This window comes from Panthera leo, chromosome C1 (genome assembly GCF_018350215.1).
Source record: "Panthera leo isolate Ple1 chromosome C1, P.leo_Ple1_pat1.1, whole genome shotgun sequence".
Lineage (NCBI taxonomy): Eukaryota > Metazoa > Chordata > Mammalia > Carnivora > Felidae > Panthera > Panthera leo.
In genome coordinates this window covers 92,729,135-92,748,225 of record NC_056686.1, presented here as the reverse complement: position 1 = coordinate 92,748,225, position 19,091 = coordinate 92,729,135, and the positions used below count along the sequence as shown (strand labels likewise).

The 19,091-nt window shown below is 42.9% G+C and overlaps 1 protein-coding gene across 6 annotated transcripts in view; it reads left to right on the top strand.

The window, feature by feature from the left end:
• The window catches only part of SORT1 (sortilin 1), a 67,576-nt gene that overhangs the window by 34,246 nt on the left and 14,239 nt on the right, over positions 1 to 19,091 (top strand). For 5 of the 6 annotated variants that reach the window (XM_042953259.1, XM_042953262.1, XM_042953265.1 and 2 more), the window contains 9 exons: positions 20 to 184; positions 3,831 to 3,904; positions 7,958 to 8,007; positions 8,841 to 8,971; positions 12,098 to 12,242; positions 13,224 to 13,379; positions 15,054 to 15,160; positions 18,082 to 18,184; positions 18,523 to 18,691. In XM_042953259.1, the coding sequence (XP_042809193.1) occupies positions 20 to 184; positions 3,831 to 3,904; positions 7,958 to 8,007; positions 8,841 to 8,971; positions 12,098 to 12,242; positions 13,224 to 13,379; positions 15,054 to 15,160; positions 18,082 to 18,184; positions 18,523 to 18,691 (1,100 nt within the window). The remainder of the gene's footprint in view (positions 1 to 19; positions 185 to 3,830; positions 3,905 to 7,957; positions 8,008 to 8,840; positions 8,972 to 12,097; positions 12,243 to 13,223; positions 13,380 to 15,053; positions 15,161 to 18,081; positions 18,185 to 18,522; positions 18,692 to 19,091) is intronic. The other variant, XM_042953260.1, reaches the window with a different exon arrangement.

Genomic DNA, 19,091 nt, shown 5'->3' with positions numbered 1-19,091 from the left:
CTTTTTTCTTCCTGATCAGGTGATTTTAACCGCAGAGGTGTCTGGAGGAAGTCATGGAGGAAGAATCTTTCGATCATCAGATTTTGCAAAGAACTTTGTTCAGACCAATCTCCCTTTTCACCCTCTGACTCAGATGATGTATAGCCCTCAGAATTCTGATTACCTGTTAGCCCTCAGCACTGAAGTAAGTATAATTGAGGAACTTGTCTTGCTTTTTTGCATTTTTATAGGCTCAAAATATACTGTTTTAAAAGGGTGCTCTAGGATATGCTCTTTATTTTTTTTATTTTTATTTTTTCCAATTATGTCCTTTTGAAATTTTTTTTCTTTTTCTCAATATATGAAGTTTATTGTCAAATTGGTTTCCATACAACACCCAGTGCTCATCCCAAAAGGTGCCCTCCTAATACCCATCACCCACCCTCCCCTCCCTCCCACCCTCCATCAACCCTCAGTTTGTTCTCAGTTTTTTGTTGTTTTTTTTTAACATATGAAATTTATTGTCAAATTGGTTTCCATACAACACCCAGTGCTCATCCCAAAAGGTGCCCTCTTTAATACCCATCACCCACCCCCCATCAGCCCTCAGTTTGTTCTCAATTTTTAAGAGTCTCTTATGCTTTGGCTCTCTCCCACTCTAACCTCTTTTTTGTTTTGTTTTTTTTCCCCTTCCCCTCCGCCATGGGTTTCTGTTAAGTTTCTCAGGATCCACATAAGAGTGAAAACATATGGTATCTGTCTTTCTCTGTATGGCTTATTTCACTTAGCATCACACTCTCCAGTTCCATCCACGTTGCTACAAAGGGCCATATTTCATTCTTTCTCATTGCCATGTAGTACTCCATTGTGTATATAAACCACAATTTCTTTATCCATTCATCAGTTGATGGACATTTAGGCTCTTTCCATAATTTGGCTATTGTTGAGAGTGCTGCTATAAACATTGTGGTACAAGTGCCCCTATGCATCAGTACTCCTGTATCCCTTGGGTAAATTCCTAGCAGTGCTACTGCTGGGTCATAGGGTAGGTCTATTTTTAATTTTTTGAGGAACCTCCACACTGTTTTCCAGAGTGGCTGCACCAATTTGCATTCCCACCAACGGTGCAAGAGGGTAGGATATGCTCTTTATATTGGACTGCTTTCTAGTGACTTCTTAAGACATTGATTATGTATTTTTTGCATCTTTTTCCTATTTGGTAAAGGGCATGATTTTCATGTGCTGTCTAGTCCAGATAAGTATGCTATCTAGCTGTCATTCCAGTTTTTTTTAAGTGAATAAATGTGTACTATCAGAGTAACGAACTAGAAAACAGTTTAATGTATTCATTCTTATGCTGCAAGGGACATGCATAAATTGTCAAATTTCTGATGGTCTTATTCCTTTGCTATGGCCAAACCACATTTTTATGATTTTTTTTTGTTAGTTCCCAGTATATAAAGCATATTGTTTTCTGTCTTTGATACTCATGTATTAACTATCCAGAGTCTTAAATCTCTGCATCCCCTAGCACATTCCTCTACTGTTCCCAGAAACCTGTGTCCCTCCCTGACCCTCCCACCTCTCTTTTGAAAGATCCCTGGGGAACATGTGTCACTTTTCCTTTCCTAGAGGATCACTCTTCTGTAGCATGGATTTTTAGGGCCCAAAGTGTCTGAGTTGCTAGACTATGATAATCATAATTATACTTTACATTTACATGGCTCTCTCTCATCTTATTTCTGATTTCTTCTGTCCAGCAACATCAGATAGAAACCCCTAGGAGACTGGTTTAATATGCAGTTCCTAGGCCCCAATCCAGGTAGAGTCCATCAGTGACTTTTGGTTGTGAGGTGGCTAGTATTTTTAACAACCTTCGCGGCTGAGCCTGCACACTAAAATTTGAGAGCCATTGCTGTGGTGACTATTCTGGGACAAAAACTGGACCATCAATGTGGACAAGCTGGGCTGGCACAGGGAGGGTGAAGGGCACTGGAAGAGCAGTCTGGGTTCTGGGCCTTCGGTGAGCAGGGGGAAGGCTGGAAGATTCAAGGAAGGTCAAAGTTAGGTTTAGCCAAAGGAGGCCAGAGGAAGGAAACTGCCCTGCTGGGTAGGCTTCAGATCTTAATGCAACAATTCCAGGAAGTTGGCCTCCAGCAGCTTGAGCTATAGGCCCTTCAAGGGAGCAGAGAGACCCCCAGAGGGATGGACAGAATCACCAGCCCCTCCTTTGACCACCTCATCACCATTACCAAGTGTCTTGAGATTATTGAAACATGCTATCCTCAGGAAGAGGTAGCCACGGTCTGCTTTTATACCTCAAATTTCTTCCAGTTAAGGATAAGTAGGAAGTAAAAATAATCAGTGTGTATAAGATGGACCAATATGTACTAAAGTGAAAACAGGTGATATCAGACCCTTACCTATTTCTAAGTAGAATTAGGTACCTTAGAAATGCTGGGAGGTGAACATTACCAGAGGAGGAAAAGTTACAGGAGGAAGAATGGTGGATGAGAGTGGGAGAACAGTGGGGGTAAATTCTGCCCAGACCATCCTCATTTAATCTCAGCTGCACCAGGATATCTCTGTCCCACCTCCTTTGGGTCTGGGCCCAGTAGGCTTGTGTTGTCGATATAGCTGACATTGTCCATCTTAATCTTACTAAGTCTCTGCTACATTTGAAAATACTGGCCAGTCTCGCCTTCTGGGAACTCAGTTGGCTTGGCTTTTAGGACTTCATTCCTTTGGTTCTTTCCTACCTTCTAACCATTCCTTCCTGGTCTCTTTCGTAAACTCCTGTCAACCTACCCTTGAGTCCCTACCGCTCATTTCACTGTGAGCAATCTCTTCCACGCTGACCATTTTAACTGCCACTGTAATTAATGTATAAGGCTCTCAAATCCATATTTCTGGCTTCCTCCTAAGGCTCAGATTCCTATCTTGCTGCCCCTCTATACTGCTAAAGATCTCTCTCTCTCTCTCTCTGCCTTACAGGAAAAATCACCCAGTTCTCCTGAATCTAGTTTCTAGATTCTGGAGCCTATTCCTTATAGCTGTGGTGTAGGGCCTCAGTAACTCTTCATGAACTAATGTGGCACTACTTTTTCATTACTTTTCCTGCTTCTGAACAGAAATCCACCCCTTTCCGATTGCCATCCAAGTACTCCACCTTTAAAAAAGTAAAACTGAGGGCCCTCTGTGAGCTGACCCACACCTTTCTTCCAAGCATTAGTCCCTTCTTTCCTCACCTTGGAATTTGTGCTCCATCAGTATCTGAAGGCTTTTAGCTCCCTGCCCACCCTGCGATGTTGACTCGCCTTGACTAGTACTGGGATATGTTTGTGTAATAACATCCCATCTTCCCATTTCCCTTCTTTTGGTTACACTGTTCATTATTTAATATTAGTTCAGCTGTCTTCACAAACCATCTCTCATTCATTGCCCCTCCCCTCCCTACTCTCACCCCAGAGACCATGTTTCTGTAACTTACCACATTGTATCAAACTTGTATCTGTGCCCCCACGTTGTGTCAAACTTCATATCTGCACCCCTTGTTAAACTGTGAACTCCTTGAGAGCAGGGAGCGTTATCTTATTTGTCTTTGTGTCTCCTGTGCACATCTGGTACAGTGCCTGGCATGTACTGGGCACTCCACAAGCACTTGTCATTCTGAACTTCCCAAACCCTGACAAGGCCGCCATAAACCATGTGTATAGCGCAGACAGCTTATTGATGGAGCTTCCGTGTGTGTTTTTACTGTCCTGAATGATTGGATATGAATTATTAAAGGTCATATAAGCAGCTGCACAAGACAAAGCTGGAATTCTGATAAGTCATTTATAATCTTTCAGAATGGCCTGTGGGTGTCCAAAGATTTTGGGGGAAAATGGGAAGAAATCCACAAAGCAGTGTGTTTGGCCAAATGGTGAGTAACAGAAGACTCCATCTGTGCAGAGCCCTAAACCTTTCCTGACAGGGCTGCCAAAAGTCACATGAGTAAATATTGAGCACTTACCATGTGCCAAGTACTCTTCAGGGTGCCCTAAGGGATACAAGAGAAGGGGTATGACCCAGATCTTGACCTGGAGGAGCCTCTAATTCTGCTGGGGAAGAATACTTAGTCTCACTAAATGTTAGAATATAAAGTGTAAAACAAGGCACGTGACTGAGTTGCTCCTGCCTGCAAAGGTTTAGTCTCCATTAATGGTGACATCAGTTGGAAAGCATAAAATACAGCTTTGAGTTGAGGACTTACATACTTCCCTGTGCCCAGATTTATATTCCCTCATCTAGAGCTCCATTTCAGTCGTGTGGAATGTAGCACGGACTCAGGAAGAAAGCCCAGAGGGCTTCCAGGCCATCAGAGTCACACTGTCCGTGCACCAGAAATCCTTCACTTCTCTTGCTGGGCCCCCACCCCCACCCAGTGCCTGCTTAAGATGATGCAGTGGAGGAGGAGCCCCTGGATGGCTCAGCTGAGCATCTGACATGAGTTCAAGCCCTGTATCAGGCTCGCTGCTGCCGGCACACAAGAGCCAGCTTCAGATTCTCTGTCCCTCTCTCTCTCTGCCCCTCCCCCACTCATATTCATTCATTCTCTCTCTCTCAAAAAAAAAAAAAAAAAAGTGCCTGGGTGGCTCAGTTGCTTAAGCATCTGACTTCTGCTCAGGTCATGATCTCTGTGCTGACAGCTCAGAGCCTAGAGCTGCTTCAGATTATGTGTCTCCCTCCCTCTCTCTCTGCCCCTCCCCTGCTTGCACTCTGTCTCTCTCCCTCCAAAATAAACAAACATTAAAAAAAAAAAAAAAAAAAAAAAAGCCAGATGATGCAGTGGAGGAGTTCTTAGGAGCAGATCACCTTTGTCCTAACTGGCTAGTCAGCGGCTTAACCTCTGGCTTTTGTGAAAGGAGATTTACTGGGGGAGTTTGGGAGATTGTTGAGCAAGAATTGTGTTAAAAACCTTCATACCTCCCAAATTCTGATTAGGCTCACTCCCCTGTTTAGAACCTCTTTCTTCCTTCTCTTTGACTAATTTCAACAAACTTGTTAATGTAACTTCCCTGTGGATAGCAGATTGGTGCCAGAGGTGGGGTGTGTGAACACCAAGAGCAAGCACACCCAGCCTGAGAATCCCCTGCCTGAGAGCTGCATGGAGGTGGGGGGACTGTAAAAGCAAGAGAAACAGAAGCTGTAACAGGATGTGATTATTTGGTGCCAGATCAAGAGAGCACACGTACCTCAGTGACTTCTAATGGGAACACTGTGTTACAGTTTCCTGCGGTTGATGTTCGTGAAGATGACCCATAGTCCAAGGAAGACTTTCATATTTAATGTCCTCGACTTAGGGAGTCAGGGAAATGTGTAATAGAGACATTGCTAAATATATCTACTGAAATTAAAGTATTAAAAAATATCGCTTGAATAAAATGGCCTTTTCCCAGGAAACACTGGTTACATGAGGTTTTTACAGCACCACCAAGGGACACATGCCACGTCTACATTTGTTCTACTTTTTTTTTTTATATTTATTCATTTATTTTTGAGAGAGAGCACACGTGTGCAGGTGAGGGAGAGAGAGAATCCCAAGCCAGCTCTACACTGTCAGCACAAAGCCCAATGCAAGTCTCAATCTCACGAACTGTGAGATTATGACCCGAACAGAAATCAATAGACGCTGAACTGACAGAGCCACCCGGGCACCCCATTCACTGTGTGTGTTTCAGTGAACTGTGTTTGTGCCTTATGTGGTCTTATCAGGAAAGAACTAACTTTATTTATTTATTTATTTATTAAAGTTTATTTATTTTGAGAGAGACAGAGTGAGTAGGGGAGGGGCAGAGACAGAGGGAGAGAGAGAAAACCCCAAGCAGGCTCTCTGCTGAGTCACCTCAACCGACTGAGCCACCCAGGTACCCCTGGAAGGAAGTAGCTTTTAAAGTAACTAAGTTAACAGATTGCTTCACTCTTGATGGACCTAAGGTACATAGGGTGTTACTATAGTAAGACTCTAGTAATTTTGGTCATTAACACTCACTTTTATGGGAGCTCCGAGGTGGCTTAGTCAGTTGAGCATCCGACTACTGATTGAGGCTCAGGTCATGATCTCACACTCCAGCTCCCACATTGGCCTCCAGGCTGAGCATGGAGCCTGCTTGGGATTCTCTCTCTCTCTCTCTCTCTCTCTCTCTCTCTCTCTCTCTCTCTCGCTTTCTCTCTCTTGCTCTCGCTCTCGCTCTCCCTCTCCTGCCTCCCTCCCTCTCTCCCTCTCGAAAGAAATAAGCATTAAAAAAAAAAGAAACCATAAACTCACCTTTACATATGTATATCAAATCACCACAGTGTGCACTTTAAGTGTTGTCAGTTATACCTCCAAAGTTCAAAGAAACAAACAGAAAACTCATCTTTAAAAGTGAAAGTTAAGGGGTGCCTGGCTGGCTCTATTGGTCCAGCATGTGATTCTTGTTCTCCATGTTATGGGTTTGAGCCCCACATGGGGTGGAGAGATTACTTAAAAAATTTTTAAAGGTAAAAATTTATTTTTGAAAGGTATTTTGTATTCTGTATAATATTTTTTATTTTTGTAACTCGTTTTTCTGATTAGTGTCTAAATATAGGATAACTGGTCTGCTGGCCACTGTTACCTCACCTTTTAGATGTTTGATTTCTAGGAATTGATAGCCTGCAGTGCCAAAGGAACATGCTCAGACCCAGCACCTTCCGCTGGTGCTGGTTGATAAGTACCTTCAGGGTCTGAATTGACACCTTCCGCTGTTGCTGATCTAGAAGTACCATCAGGGTCTGAATCAACTTTCCTGAAAATTCCCTTTCCAAGTTCGAATTTAAATAATTCAACCTCTGACCTTGCTGTCTATTTGAGATGAAAGAACTAAGTTACTTAGCACATGCAAAGCATGGAACTTCGTTCTGGTTCTGAGGGGAAACAACAGAGCACAGAACTTCACACCTGTCCTAAGAATGCGATAATGTAATAGGAGAGAGAAGACATAAACTGGTGGATTAAGATAATTAAGTAGGAGACAAAGGAATGCTGAGTGGTTGGCACAGAGTAGCACAGTGCCCTGAAACAAGGTTTCTCAACTTTGGTGCTAATGGCGTTTGGAACCAGACAGTTCTTTGTTGTGGGGGAGCTGGCCTCTGCATCGCAGGGTGTTTAGCAGCATCTCTAGCCTCTGCCCACTAGATACTGGCAACAACTGCCCATCCCCCAGTTGTGACCACTGGAAATGACCCGGGGGAGCAAAATTGCCCCCAGTTGAGAATCACTGCTCCAGAATTTTGCAGCAAAGAAGCTTTCCAGTTGGAGTGCCAGGAAAAATTTCATAGAAGAGCTAGATTTTGGGGCGCGTGTGTGCCTCAGTCACTTGGGCATCTGACTCTTGGTTTTGGCTCAGGTCATTATCTCACAGTTATGAGTTGTGGGTCATGGGTTTGGCCCGCATCAGGCTCTCTGCTGTCTGCGTGGGGCCTGCTTTGATGCTCTGTCCCCTCCTCTCTCTCTCTGCACCTCCCCTGCTCATGCTCTTTCTCTCTCTCTCAAAAATAAATAAACATTAAGAAAAAAAATTTTAATAAAAAAAAAAAAAAAAGAGAAGAGCTAAATTTGAAGCTGGAGCCTAAAGATTGTGAGGGTAAGATTTGGTTACGTGAGAGAGAAAAGCATTTTAAGCCAGAAACAGGAACAGCAAATGCAAGAGGCAGATTTGGAGAGAGTAAGTAGGCCAGTCTGACCCGCTGAAAGAGTCCACGTGAAGAAGTAGTGGACTGGGGAAAATCCTGGGGCCGGGCTGGGGGGAACCTTGACCAGCGAGGCTGCGAGAATCTGGCATGCAGCATCCCCAAAAGCTGTCTCAGCTGGCGCCTGCGGATGGAGTGTGTCATTAGTAGACTTGCCTGGAGCTCGTGACTGCAGTTGACAGCAGTCTTGAACTGTGTCTTTTCTGTCTTTGCCTCTTTGTAGGGGGTCAGAAAACACCATCTTCTTTACCACCTATGCAAACGGCTCTTGCAGTAAGTATATTTTAGTCCCAAATAAGAGTGTCCTGTTGTCCACTCATGGTTGTAAGAAGTAGAAACATCAAAGATCCTTCCATTGTCCTGTGATTTTAATAGCTAAAGATAACTGGCAATGATTTTTAAAATTTTGAAATTACAACCAGATTCAAATTTTAAAAGCACTGAGCCTAGATCAAATAAAAATGCAAGCCACACACAGAAGCAGTATACTTAATTTTAGTAACGCTTATACGTAAAGTAAAAATTAGACTACAAACAGTAACAAGTTGAAGTGCATAGTGATTTCTGCAAAAGAGCATGGAGGTTGTGTTTGTGTTGGTGGAAGTTGTTAGCTGTCCAGTCCATGGCTCCATTTCATTTATCCATTCATTCATGTGAGCACCTGCAGTAGTGTGCCAATCACCGTTCTAAGGACGGAGAGAGCAAGACACCCAAGGCCTGCTCTCATGGGGCTTGAATTCCAGTAGGGGTGTTAGATGATCAGCAAGAAAACCAGAAACTCAAGACTACTTAAAATAAAATAAGATTGTTTCCAAGCATGAAGAAAGCAAAACAGGATGCTGTGGCTGTGACACGTTTATATAACACTGTATTTTAATTAAGTAAGCTTTATCTTTCTATCCAGTGCAAAACCTCACCTGTATAAAAATAAAACCCCATGTTAATTTCCTATGCCTAATGCTGTGTTATTTCATATTGTTACTTGATTAACATGCATAAGATTAAAAATCCTTTAGCTATAAAATTAAGAACATTCTAAAACAGTTGTTTTGAACTAGGGGCTCACCAGTATATGCAATTTTTATTAATATTTTGTCTTGTTTAAGAAGCTGACCTTGGGGCACTGGAATTATGGAGAACTTCAGACTTGGGGAAGAGCTTCAAAACCATCGGTGTGAAAATCTACTCCTTTGGTCTTGGGGGACGTTTCCTTTTTGCCTCTGTGATGGCTGATAAGGTGGGTATTGCCCTTTTATTGGCGATTTCTAATATTCTGTAAATATGTCTCAAACGAGTCCCTTTTACTGCTAGGACTGACAGAGTTTCTTGCCTTTTTTGCAACGTTCACTAAGATTTGGAGGGAGTCTTCCTAGAAGTTGACTGATTCTTCAGGGCTACTCTGTAGCTCAGCCTGTTGTCACCACATGACCTGTGGTACCTGTTCTGGGATGCATGGCCCCAGTGTTTGGACTCTACTCAGACATGGGCATCTGAAAAAAGCAGTCCCATTTGTTCATTATCCAGTAATGAAATAGTGACATTAATTGAGTACCACCTATATTCTAGGTGCTATTCTAGGTCCCAGGAATATAGCAGTGAACAACACAGATAAATGTCCTGCTCTCAGAGCTTATATTTAAGTAGGGAATTGGATCAACACTAAACTAATAAATACGATATTATAATATCAGTTAACAATTAAAACTATGAAGAAATCTATAGCTGAGTAAGGAAATAGAATGCATTAGGAACTGGAGCAGTGCTATTTTAGATAGGGTGGTTTGGATGGGCTGTCTGAGACCTGACTGAAGTGAGAACTTAGCTCTGTGTACATTTAGGCTGAAGAAACAGTAAGCACAAAGACCCTAGGATTGGAACATGCTGGAAATATTGAAGAACAGTGAGAAGGGCAGCATGGCTGGAGCACAGGCAAAGGTGGTCCAAAGAGGGGGAGCCAATGGCCTTTATAGGTCACGATTAAGAGCTTGGCTTTTTTTTTTTTTTCTTTTAATCTGTTTATTTTTGAGAGAGTGAGTCGGAGCGGGGCAGAGAAAGAGGGACAGAGGATCCAAAGCAGGCTCCAAGCTGACAGCAGAAGCCTGATGCAGGACTTGAACTCACAAACTGAACCGTGAGATAATGATCTGAGCCAAAGTCGGGTGCTTAACCAACTGAGCCACCCGGGCACCCCAAGAGCATCGCTTTTATTCTTCATGTGTTGGAGAGCTCTGAAGGGTTGTTAGCAAGGGAATGGTGTAAGTTGGCTGCTCTTTTGACAGAATAGGTAGGTGCAGGAACCAATAGCCTGACAAGGGGCAGGAATGGAAGAACCAAGAGAAGCTGGGAGGCCATGACAGCAGTGAGAGAAGATGGTAGGTTGGACCAGGCTATTAACATGGATGAGAGAAGAAGTGGTAAGAGTGTGGATATATTGTTAACGTGTTGTCAGTAGGATTTGCTGATGGATTAGATGTGGATTGTGAGGGAATGAGAGGAACCCAGGATAACTTTAGTCTTTGGCCTGAGCAACTGGGTGAATGGTGGTACCATTTACTGAGATGGCAGAGACCACAAGAGGACCAAGTTTGTGGGAGGGAAATCAAGAATTCAGTTTTGGGTATGAGATGCCTGCTAGATATCTAAGTGGAAATGTTGAGTAAGCATTCAGGTATATGAATCTCTCCAAATTATATGGTATATAAAGCTATGTGACTGGATGTTATCTTCTGGAGGCCTGAGCATGGGCCAGAGCACCCTAGTAATGCTGAAAGGTTGGAAAGAGATGAAAATCCAGCAAAGAAGACTGAGAAGGAAGGACCAGGGAGGCGGGGAGTAGGGCAGGGATTCCACGAAAGCCAAGGGGAGAAAGTGTTTCAAGCAGGAGGAGTGATCTGCTGTGTGAAACTCAACTAAAATACGTAATTAGATGAGTCCTGAGAATTGTCTACTGGAGTTGGCAAAGTGGAAGTTGTCAGTGACCTGGACAAGCGTGTTTTCATCAGAGCACCGGGGTTAACGGGCTGATTACAGCGGGTTCAGAGAAAGGGGGAGTGGAGACGCGGAAGTGGACACAGTAACTATACATAACTGTCTCAAGCAGTTTTGTGATCATCTTCCCAGCAGCCCTAGGAGCTGGCCTCTCACCTCAATTTGTATTTGAGGAAATTGAGTAACTTGCTTAGGGTCACCCAGAGATAGAACCCTGGTGGAAATCAGACTGACTGCTTCCAGAGTTAGCCTCCTACTCTGTACTGCTACTGTCTAGTGTGTGCTTTTTAATTCTAGTTTCTACCTGTAACAATGAGTAAGACCGAAAGTAAACATCTAGGTATAAGTTAGAGATAGGTTAAATGTACTTGTCACTAAATTTTAAAGAGTATTTAACATAAGGAAGCCCTGGGACTCATTCCTGTGCCCTGGCTAAATATGTCTAGTAGCTATTTTAAGCTATTTATCTGAAAGGAGGTGTTAATTGCCTACCTAACAGACTCCTTTCAACAGATAAATACTCCCTGATCAGCTCCCCTATATTAATTTCTGCCTCTCCTTGGCCTCTTCCTAGCCTGTGCATGTTCCCTTCACTATGGCTGTTTAGAGAGACTTCCTTAAAGAGGAGAAGTGTCACATCTTGACTTCCCTGTGATCTCCCAAGCATGAGTTTCGTCTCCATTTTCTAGACTCTTAATTGTCTCATTCTTTGGGTTATGCTAGGACTGTCTCAGAGGGACCTAACTTTGGTACAGTAATCATCATTTTAAGAATTATCTGAGCAAGCATAGTGAATGGCTGTAAAGCCAAACTAAAGACGACCCCATCATACCCTTAGCTCTATTGAAGAAAATGGGAATGTCAGAGGTTGGGAGAATTACATCATACAGGGCCATACCAGAATGAAGAAGCCAAAGAGGAAGCCAAGATAGCCTTGCTTACAATAGAATGGATTGTTCCATTGCCTGGAACTTTGCTAGGGGTTAGAAATTGCTTTGGTGGGGCGCCTGGCTGGCTCAGTTGGTTGGGTGTCCAACTTTGGCTCAGGTTATGATCTCGCGACTTGTGGGTTCAGGCCCCACATCGGGCTCTGTGCTGACAGCTCGGAGCCTGGAGCCTGCTTTGGATTCTGTGTCTCCCTCTCTCTCTGACCCTTCCCTGCTCGTGCTCTCTCTCTCTCAAAAACAAATAAACAAAAAAAAATTTAAGAAATTGTTTTGGTAATTGGTACTAGGACGTGTCATTTATAACGATTGTATCCAGTGAAGAAATGGAGAGTGAGACTTACAATTATGAATAATAATGTTCCTATTCATGTCCCTGCACATGGCATCTTAGTGGAAATTGAAACATTAAATATTGGCATTTGTTCCAGGATACAACGAGAAGGATTCATGTATCAACAGATCAAGGGGACACGTGGAGCATGGCCCAGCTACCTTCTGTGGGGCAGGAACAGTTCTATTCTATTCTAGCAGCTAATGATGACATGGTGTTCATGCATGTAGATGAACCTGGAGGTAAGAGCTTTTTTTAGTGGCCCACCCTTGAATGCATAGAGATTTAAACTTCAAGTTCTATTTGAGCTTCCTTCTTACGTGTTGACATTTCCTCTTACCCCTAGGTTTTTATTAGTGTCCTACTGAATACTCTGTCTTAGAGATACTGTGTAGTCTCTGTTAAGAAGGCCCCTTCTTTTGGCTCTAGAATGTGGTTTATGTGTATGTCCAAGTATTCTAGAGCAGTGCTGCTCAAAGAATGGTCGGAGGACCGGTGCTATACGGTTTGCAAGCTCTTTGTTGCCAAGTAAGCACCAAAGCAATAGCAAACATTGAGAAACTCCTCTTACCATTTGACAAAGTAATTTTACATCTGTTGAATCTAATCATTAAAACATTGAGGATTAGATTTTGTATTTCACTCTTCTTAGGATTAATTTTTATTATATTTTACAAAGGATCGGTTTGTGCCATAATAGAAATTTAAAAATTGATCCTTCACCAGGGCGCCTGGCTGGCTCAAGGGAGTATGCAACTCTTGACCTCGGGGTTGTGAGTTCGAGCCCCATGTTGGGTGTGGAGATTACTTAAATAAATAAAACTTAAAAAAAGAAATTGATCCTTCACCACAGATAGTTCAAGAAGCATAGGTTTAGAATATAAAGATTTAGAGGTATGTATGATATAAATCTAAGTGCATTGCCTCTGCCACCAGAATATATCTGGGAAGGGCTTTTCTGTGGCATCTGGTTAATTCATTCAACAAACAGTATCTACCAGACTCCAGGCACCAAGCTGGGTAGTAGAATTAAAGGTGGACATGAAAATCATGAGTATCAAACCATGATTAATGCTCAGGTCTGTGCCTACATCATGAAGAGGGACAGTTGGCTAATGTATGCAGTCAGTCAGTGATTTAGTCATGTGTATGGTTGGACTGTTGTTTTTCTCTCTGTTCCCTCCCCGCAAGACTTACTGTTTTTGTTTGTTTGCCTATTTCAGATACCGGATTTGGCACAATCTTTACCTCAGATGATCGAGGCATTGTCTATTCCAAGTCCTTGGACCGACATCTCTACACCACCACAGGTGGCGAGACGGACTTTACCAATGTGACCTCCCTCCGCGGGGTCTACATAACAAGTGTGCTCTCAGAAGGTAAGTCTGGACACAGCTGTCCTTCAGCTGAAAGTGTTGGGAGTCGAGACTTTCAGAAACAATGGTGGTCCTGTCCCCCCAGTACTGTTGCTTGCCTAGCCGGCAAGCCTATTCATGTCAATACTGGCTCTTCATTTTACATCAGTTATGGTAAATAGAACTAAAAAGAGCAAAGCAGCAGCAGATAGAAAGAAAGATTTTTTGGGTTCTATGTTGTGTAGAGGAAGTTTTAAATAAATGAAAGCAATGAGTTTTCTATATTGGGAGGTTTAGGCCTAGAGGAATGAGCCTGAGTTTGAACCACTTCCTGCTTTTCTCCTTGTAGAAGGCACAGCTGTAGCCGGCCAGCGTTCCTCTGGTGTTCTGCTCCGAGGTTCTGCAGAGCTCACCTTTGCTAAGGCCCAGTTATACAAATAAACACGTCACTCTAAAGTACAAAGACTCTTAAGGTTTTGTTTATAGATGTATTTATTTTTTTTGGTGGGAGGTGAGAGGTTGTTTTTATTGGTAAAGATCTTGCAGTGGTCGGCAAGGTCTTAAGCAGTACTGACCCGTTTCCTCCCACCCCTCTCCCCTCCACCCACTGCATTCTGGTCACTGCAGCCCTCTGCCAGTCGTTAAACACACCAGGCACACACATGCATGGTTTAGAGATTTTCAGGGACTGTTCTCTGTTTCCCCAGATATCTGCAAGGCTGACACCATCCTCCTTCCAATCTGTGCTCATATGTTGCTTTCTGAATAGAGCCATAGAGCCTGCCATGACTGTCCCACTGGGAGCTTGTCTGTCCTCCCCTAGTCTCACACATACACACACACACACACACACACACACACACTCAGCCCCTCTTTAGCAGGGCAGGATTTTCCATGGCACTTATTTTCCAACATACTATATAATTTACCTGTTTACAGCATCTGGCGTTTGTCTCACCCTGCTAGAATGTACATTCACCAAGTTTTATTTCTGTTTTGTTCACCAAGATAGTCCCGAAGGCTCACAACAGTTTTCACATAGTAGGCATGCAATAAATATTTATTGACTAAATGAATTGTCCTTCATTTGCTTTCTTGTTTGATTTTCCTTGGGAAACTCAAAGCATATTGTCTCTGAATTTAAACTTGCAATAGTTTATGTCATTAAGAATAGAGAACAGGGAAGAGCATGTAGAAAAAAGAGAAAAGGTATAGGAGAGATCGGGTATGGGGTAGTGGAAAGATGAAAATTAGGAATTACTGAGCCAGACTTAGGCACATACATTCAAATCTTGAGAGTCCCTATAACAAGCCTGGTATCCTGGCCTTATCCGAGTAAAGATTGGGATGCCTTCCCATTGTAGATTTTACCTTGAAGGCAAGCAAGCAAGGAAGGAGAATGGACATTAACCTGTTTGTGTTGGTAAGGAGAAAAAGGGTATTTTTTCAAGAGTATCAGTCTAGATGATTTCTGGAATCAGCTGAGTCCTATTCAGGTGGGAAGCCTTCTTCAAATAGCATAGAGTGCTGCTCAGTTACTCACCAACACTGAGCTGTTTTGTTGGATGTTACAAGCTTGTAGGACTCTAGAGTTCTAATGGCATTATGTAGCCCCAGGAGCGAGAGATGCCATGGTAAACTGAATTTAATAAGGTACTTCCGGTCTATCAGACTTAAGACCGTTCTTTTCCCATTCAGATAACTCTATCCAGACTATGATCACTTTTGACCAAGGAGGAAGGTGGAAGCACCTGAGGAAGCCTGAAAACAGTGAATGTGATGCTACAGCCAAAAACAAGAATGAGGTGTGTCTTACTCCATGTGTCCTGTGCAGCCATTGTGTCCTGCTCTGATCGGTTTCAGGCCTTTGAATAATGAAGTTTTGTACTTGATTAGTGACCACAGCTGCTACAGGTGGAAAGTTTGGAAATCAGAGTAATGAAAGTAATGTAGAATGTAGGAAAAGGAAAAGCCAAAATACTATGGACTATTTGTCTTTTAAAGAAAAAACTAAAGGCTAAAATTTTGTGTTTTACTAAACCACTGAATGAAAACAGAACGGAGGATGGGCCGGTAATCAGTTAAGAGTCAGCATGGCAACTATGAGACTTAAGGAATTCTACGTGACGCCAGGGACCAGCCATTCATGAGCAGTGCAAAGCCGTGCTGGCCAGAAACAAACAGAAGAGAACTTGGCCTTCTCTTCCCCTCTCCCTGGGCTCCACACAGCCAGAGGGTGTGGATGGTGACACAGTAGGGCCCATGAATGCCAGAACTAGCCCCTCTGAGGAGAGGCTAAGAATAGACATACAAAGGCATTGCTCCAGGAGATCCCAGGTTCCAGGAGTGATGGGTCTGGACAGACAAGAAAAAAAGAAAAGAGGAACAAGTCTTGTGTCTGGCTCTTACAGAGTTTGAGAAGAGTTTCGGGGAACCCTGGGAGTTTTCCTCAAAAAATGACAGTGTTGGTGGTTCCCGAGCTCTTCTCAGAATACCTGTGGCCGATATCCACTCTGCTGTTGTAGGCGGGACTTTTTGTTTCCTTTTAAGAGCCTCAGACTGTGTAAGATAGTGTACCTGTGCCACCCGGTACCCTTTCTCCTTTCCCCTTTTTTTCCATCCCTCTACCGTGGCCGTGCCCTGTGCCTGCCCTCTTCACCTTGAGCCTGGGCGGTGCAGTGGCCTCTTTACTTGCCTGGCCACTCTCACACTCCATGCCTTTCCCTCCTCAGTACGTTTCAGGGTTCCCCTTTGCCTGTGAATAAAGTCTGTGCCTCTGAGCTGGTGAGTGAAGGTCCTCTCCTCCCCTGTCAGGCTCTCTTCTGCCTTTTCATTGTCATTGTCCATCTGATCACTGGCATGTTCCTTGTAGCCCTCTGCTGCCCCCTGAACACCCTACATGCTCTCCTGCCTCTGTGGCGCTGCCCACGTGACTCTTGGGAAATTTATGCCTGACTCTCCCAGTCCTGAGCCATTAGAAGCAGTGGAAATCCTGATCATCCTGAGGGCCCATCTTCACCTAGAATTAATCCTGCCTCTTCATGTCGCCTGTAGTTTGTGTGAACCCCTTTTTACTGCAGTAAAATATATGACATAAAATGAACATTTTATCCAACACAGACCTCTTTTAAAACATTAACTTTCATTGTGCTTTATAGCTCAACTGGTTTCTCAGAAATTTTAAAGACAGGACTGGGTCTTACTTTGAATCAGCACCACATCTTGTACGGTATCAGAAGTATGTCAGGTGTTCATCAAGTTTATTTGTGCGGAATCATGCTTTATTTTTATTTTCATGTTTATTCATGCTTTAAATATTGATCAGAGGCTTCGGTGTAATGCAGGAATAAAATAAACTAAGCATTACACATGAGAAAATAATTGCATAATTTGCTCCTAAATATACTAATCTATTTTGGAATCAAGAATATCCCACTGAGACCATAACTCAACAACAGAAAAAACAAATACCCAAATTAAAAATGGTTAAAGGACTTGAGTAGACATTTCTGTATAGGGAATATACAAGGGGCACCTGGGTGTCTCAGTCAGTTAGGTGTCTGACTTGATTTCAGCTCAGGTCACGATCTCACGGTTCATGAGTTCGAGCCCCGCATGATCTCATATGTTGACAGTAAGGAGTCTGCTTGGGATTCTCTCTCTCTCCTTCTCTCTCTGCTCTTCCCGTGCTCGCTCACTCTCTCTCAGAATAAACAAGCTTTAAAAAAAAAAAAAAATATATATATATATATAGATACATATATATATAGATATATATATCTATATATATATACATACATACACATGGCCAAAAACTCACATGAAAAGATGCTTGACATCACTAATTATTAAGAAAATGCAAATCAGAGCCACAGGGAGAGATCACCTCTCACGCCTCTCATGTACATTAGAATGGCTACTATCAAAAACAAGACGAAACAAAATAACGTGTTGCCAAGGATGTAGAGAAGTTGGGATCCTTGTGCGTCATTGGTGGGTATGAAAAATAGTGCAGTCACTATATGAAACAGTATGCGGTTCCTCAAAAAATTAAACAGAACTGCCATATGATCAGCGATCCTACTTCTGAGTATATATCCAAAAGAAAGCAGGGTCTCAAAGAAATATTTGCATGCCGATGTTCATAGTAGCATTATTCACAGTAGCCAAAAGCTGGAAGCAACCCAAGTGTCCTTTGACAGATAAACGGAGAAGCAAAATGTGGCATATACATGCAATGGAATAATATTCTGCCTTCAATAAACTCTGACACATACCACAACATGGATGAACCTTGAGAACATAATGCTAAGTGAAATAAGCCAGTCATCAAAAGACAAATACTATGTGGTTCCACTTATATAAGGTACCTAGAATCGTCAGATTCATAGAAACAGAAAGTAGAATGGTGGTTTCCAGGGTCTGGAAGGAGGAAGAATGGGAGTTACTGTTTAATGGGTGTAGAGTTTTGGTTTCAAAAAGTTCTGGAGATGGATGGTGGTAATGGTTGCACAACAGTATAAATGTACTTAACCCCACTGAACTGTACACTTAAACATGGTTAAGATGCTAACTTTTATGGTATGTATTTTTTACCACAATTTTTTTTTTAAGAGAGTATCCCGCTGAAGTCTGGGTTAAATTCAAAGCTTTCTTAGAAGGCTCTGTGAGATGATTAAAAATTTACACCTTTGGTTTTAATCTGAGCTTTGGTTTCTTTTCACAGTGCAGCCTTCATATTCACGCTTCCTACAGCATCTCCCAGAAACTAAACGTTCCAATGGCCCCACTGTCAGAGCCTAAGGCCGTCGGCATAGTCATTGCCCATGGTGAGCAGCCCGCCCCCCATCTCCACAGGAGCAAGTAGCTGAGCACACTAAAACTCAGCCACAGCCTTGAATCCTATAAGAAAACCACCATACATGATGTTTACCATCCTTTGTGAAATTTCTCGAATAATAATGATACTCTGGGTTTTTCATTAGACTCCCCATCAGAGAGAGAAACATGACTTCCTTTCCCAACTTTTCAGTGGCCTTTTTTTCCTATTACAAGAGGTATGATGGGAAATAATCAGAGTAAATTCACTGAAAATTATTCTCTTGGCAGTAAACCCTCTCCGTTTCATTGCTGATTTTTGCTGACGAGATGGCGGATTGTGTTGCAGGTAGTGTAGGGGATGCCATTTCAGTGATGATCCCGGATGTGTACATCTCAGATGATGGGGGTTACTCCTGGACGAAGATGCTCGAAGGACCCCACTATTATACCATCCTGGATTCCGGAGGCATCATTGTGGCCATTGAGCACAGCAACCATCCTATCAGTGTGATTAAGTATGCATGAGCTCTGCTCCACCCACACTATCTGCATGGAGGGCAACTGTGGGATGTTTTTCTGTGGGAGGTAGGGATAGTTATGGACCCTGATTCAAATTTGTGCATTCTAAGAACTGTAGGGAACATTCTTGAAAGGATTGCATCTAGAGCAACCCACATTCAGTATCTTTGCTTTTTCTTCTGAGTTCCTCTAGCTAACATTTTTTGTCACTTTTTAAAAATACTCTTCTTTTGGGGCACTTGGGTAGCTCAGTTCGTTGAGCGTCTGACTCTTGATTTCAGCTCAGGTCATGATTCCAGGGTCATGGAATTGAGCCCCAGGTCAGGCTCCGCAACGAGCATGGAGCCTGCTTGGGATTCTCTGTCTCTCCCCCTGGCTTGCACGTGTGTGCAGTCG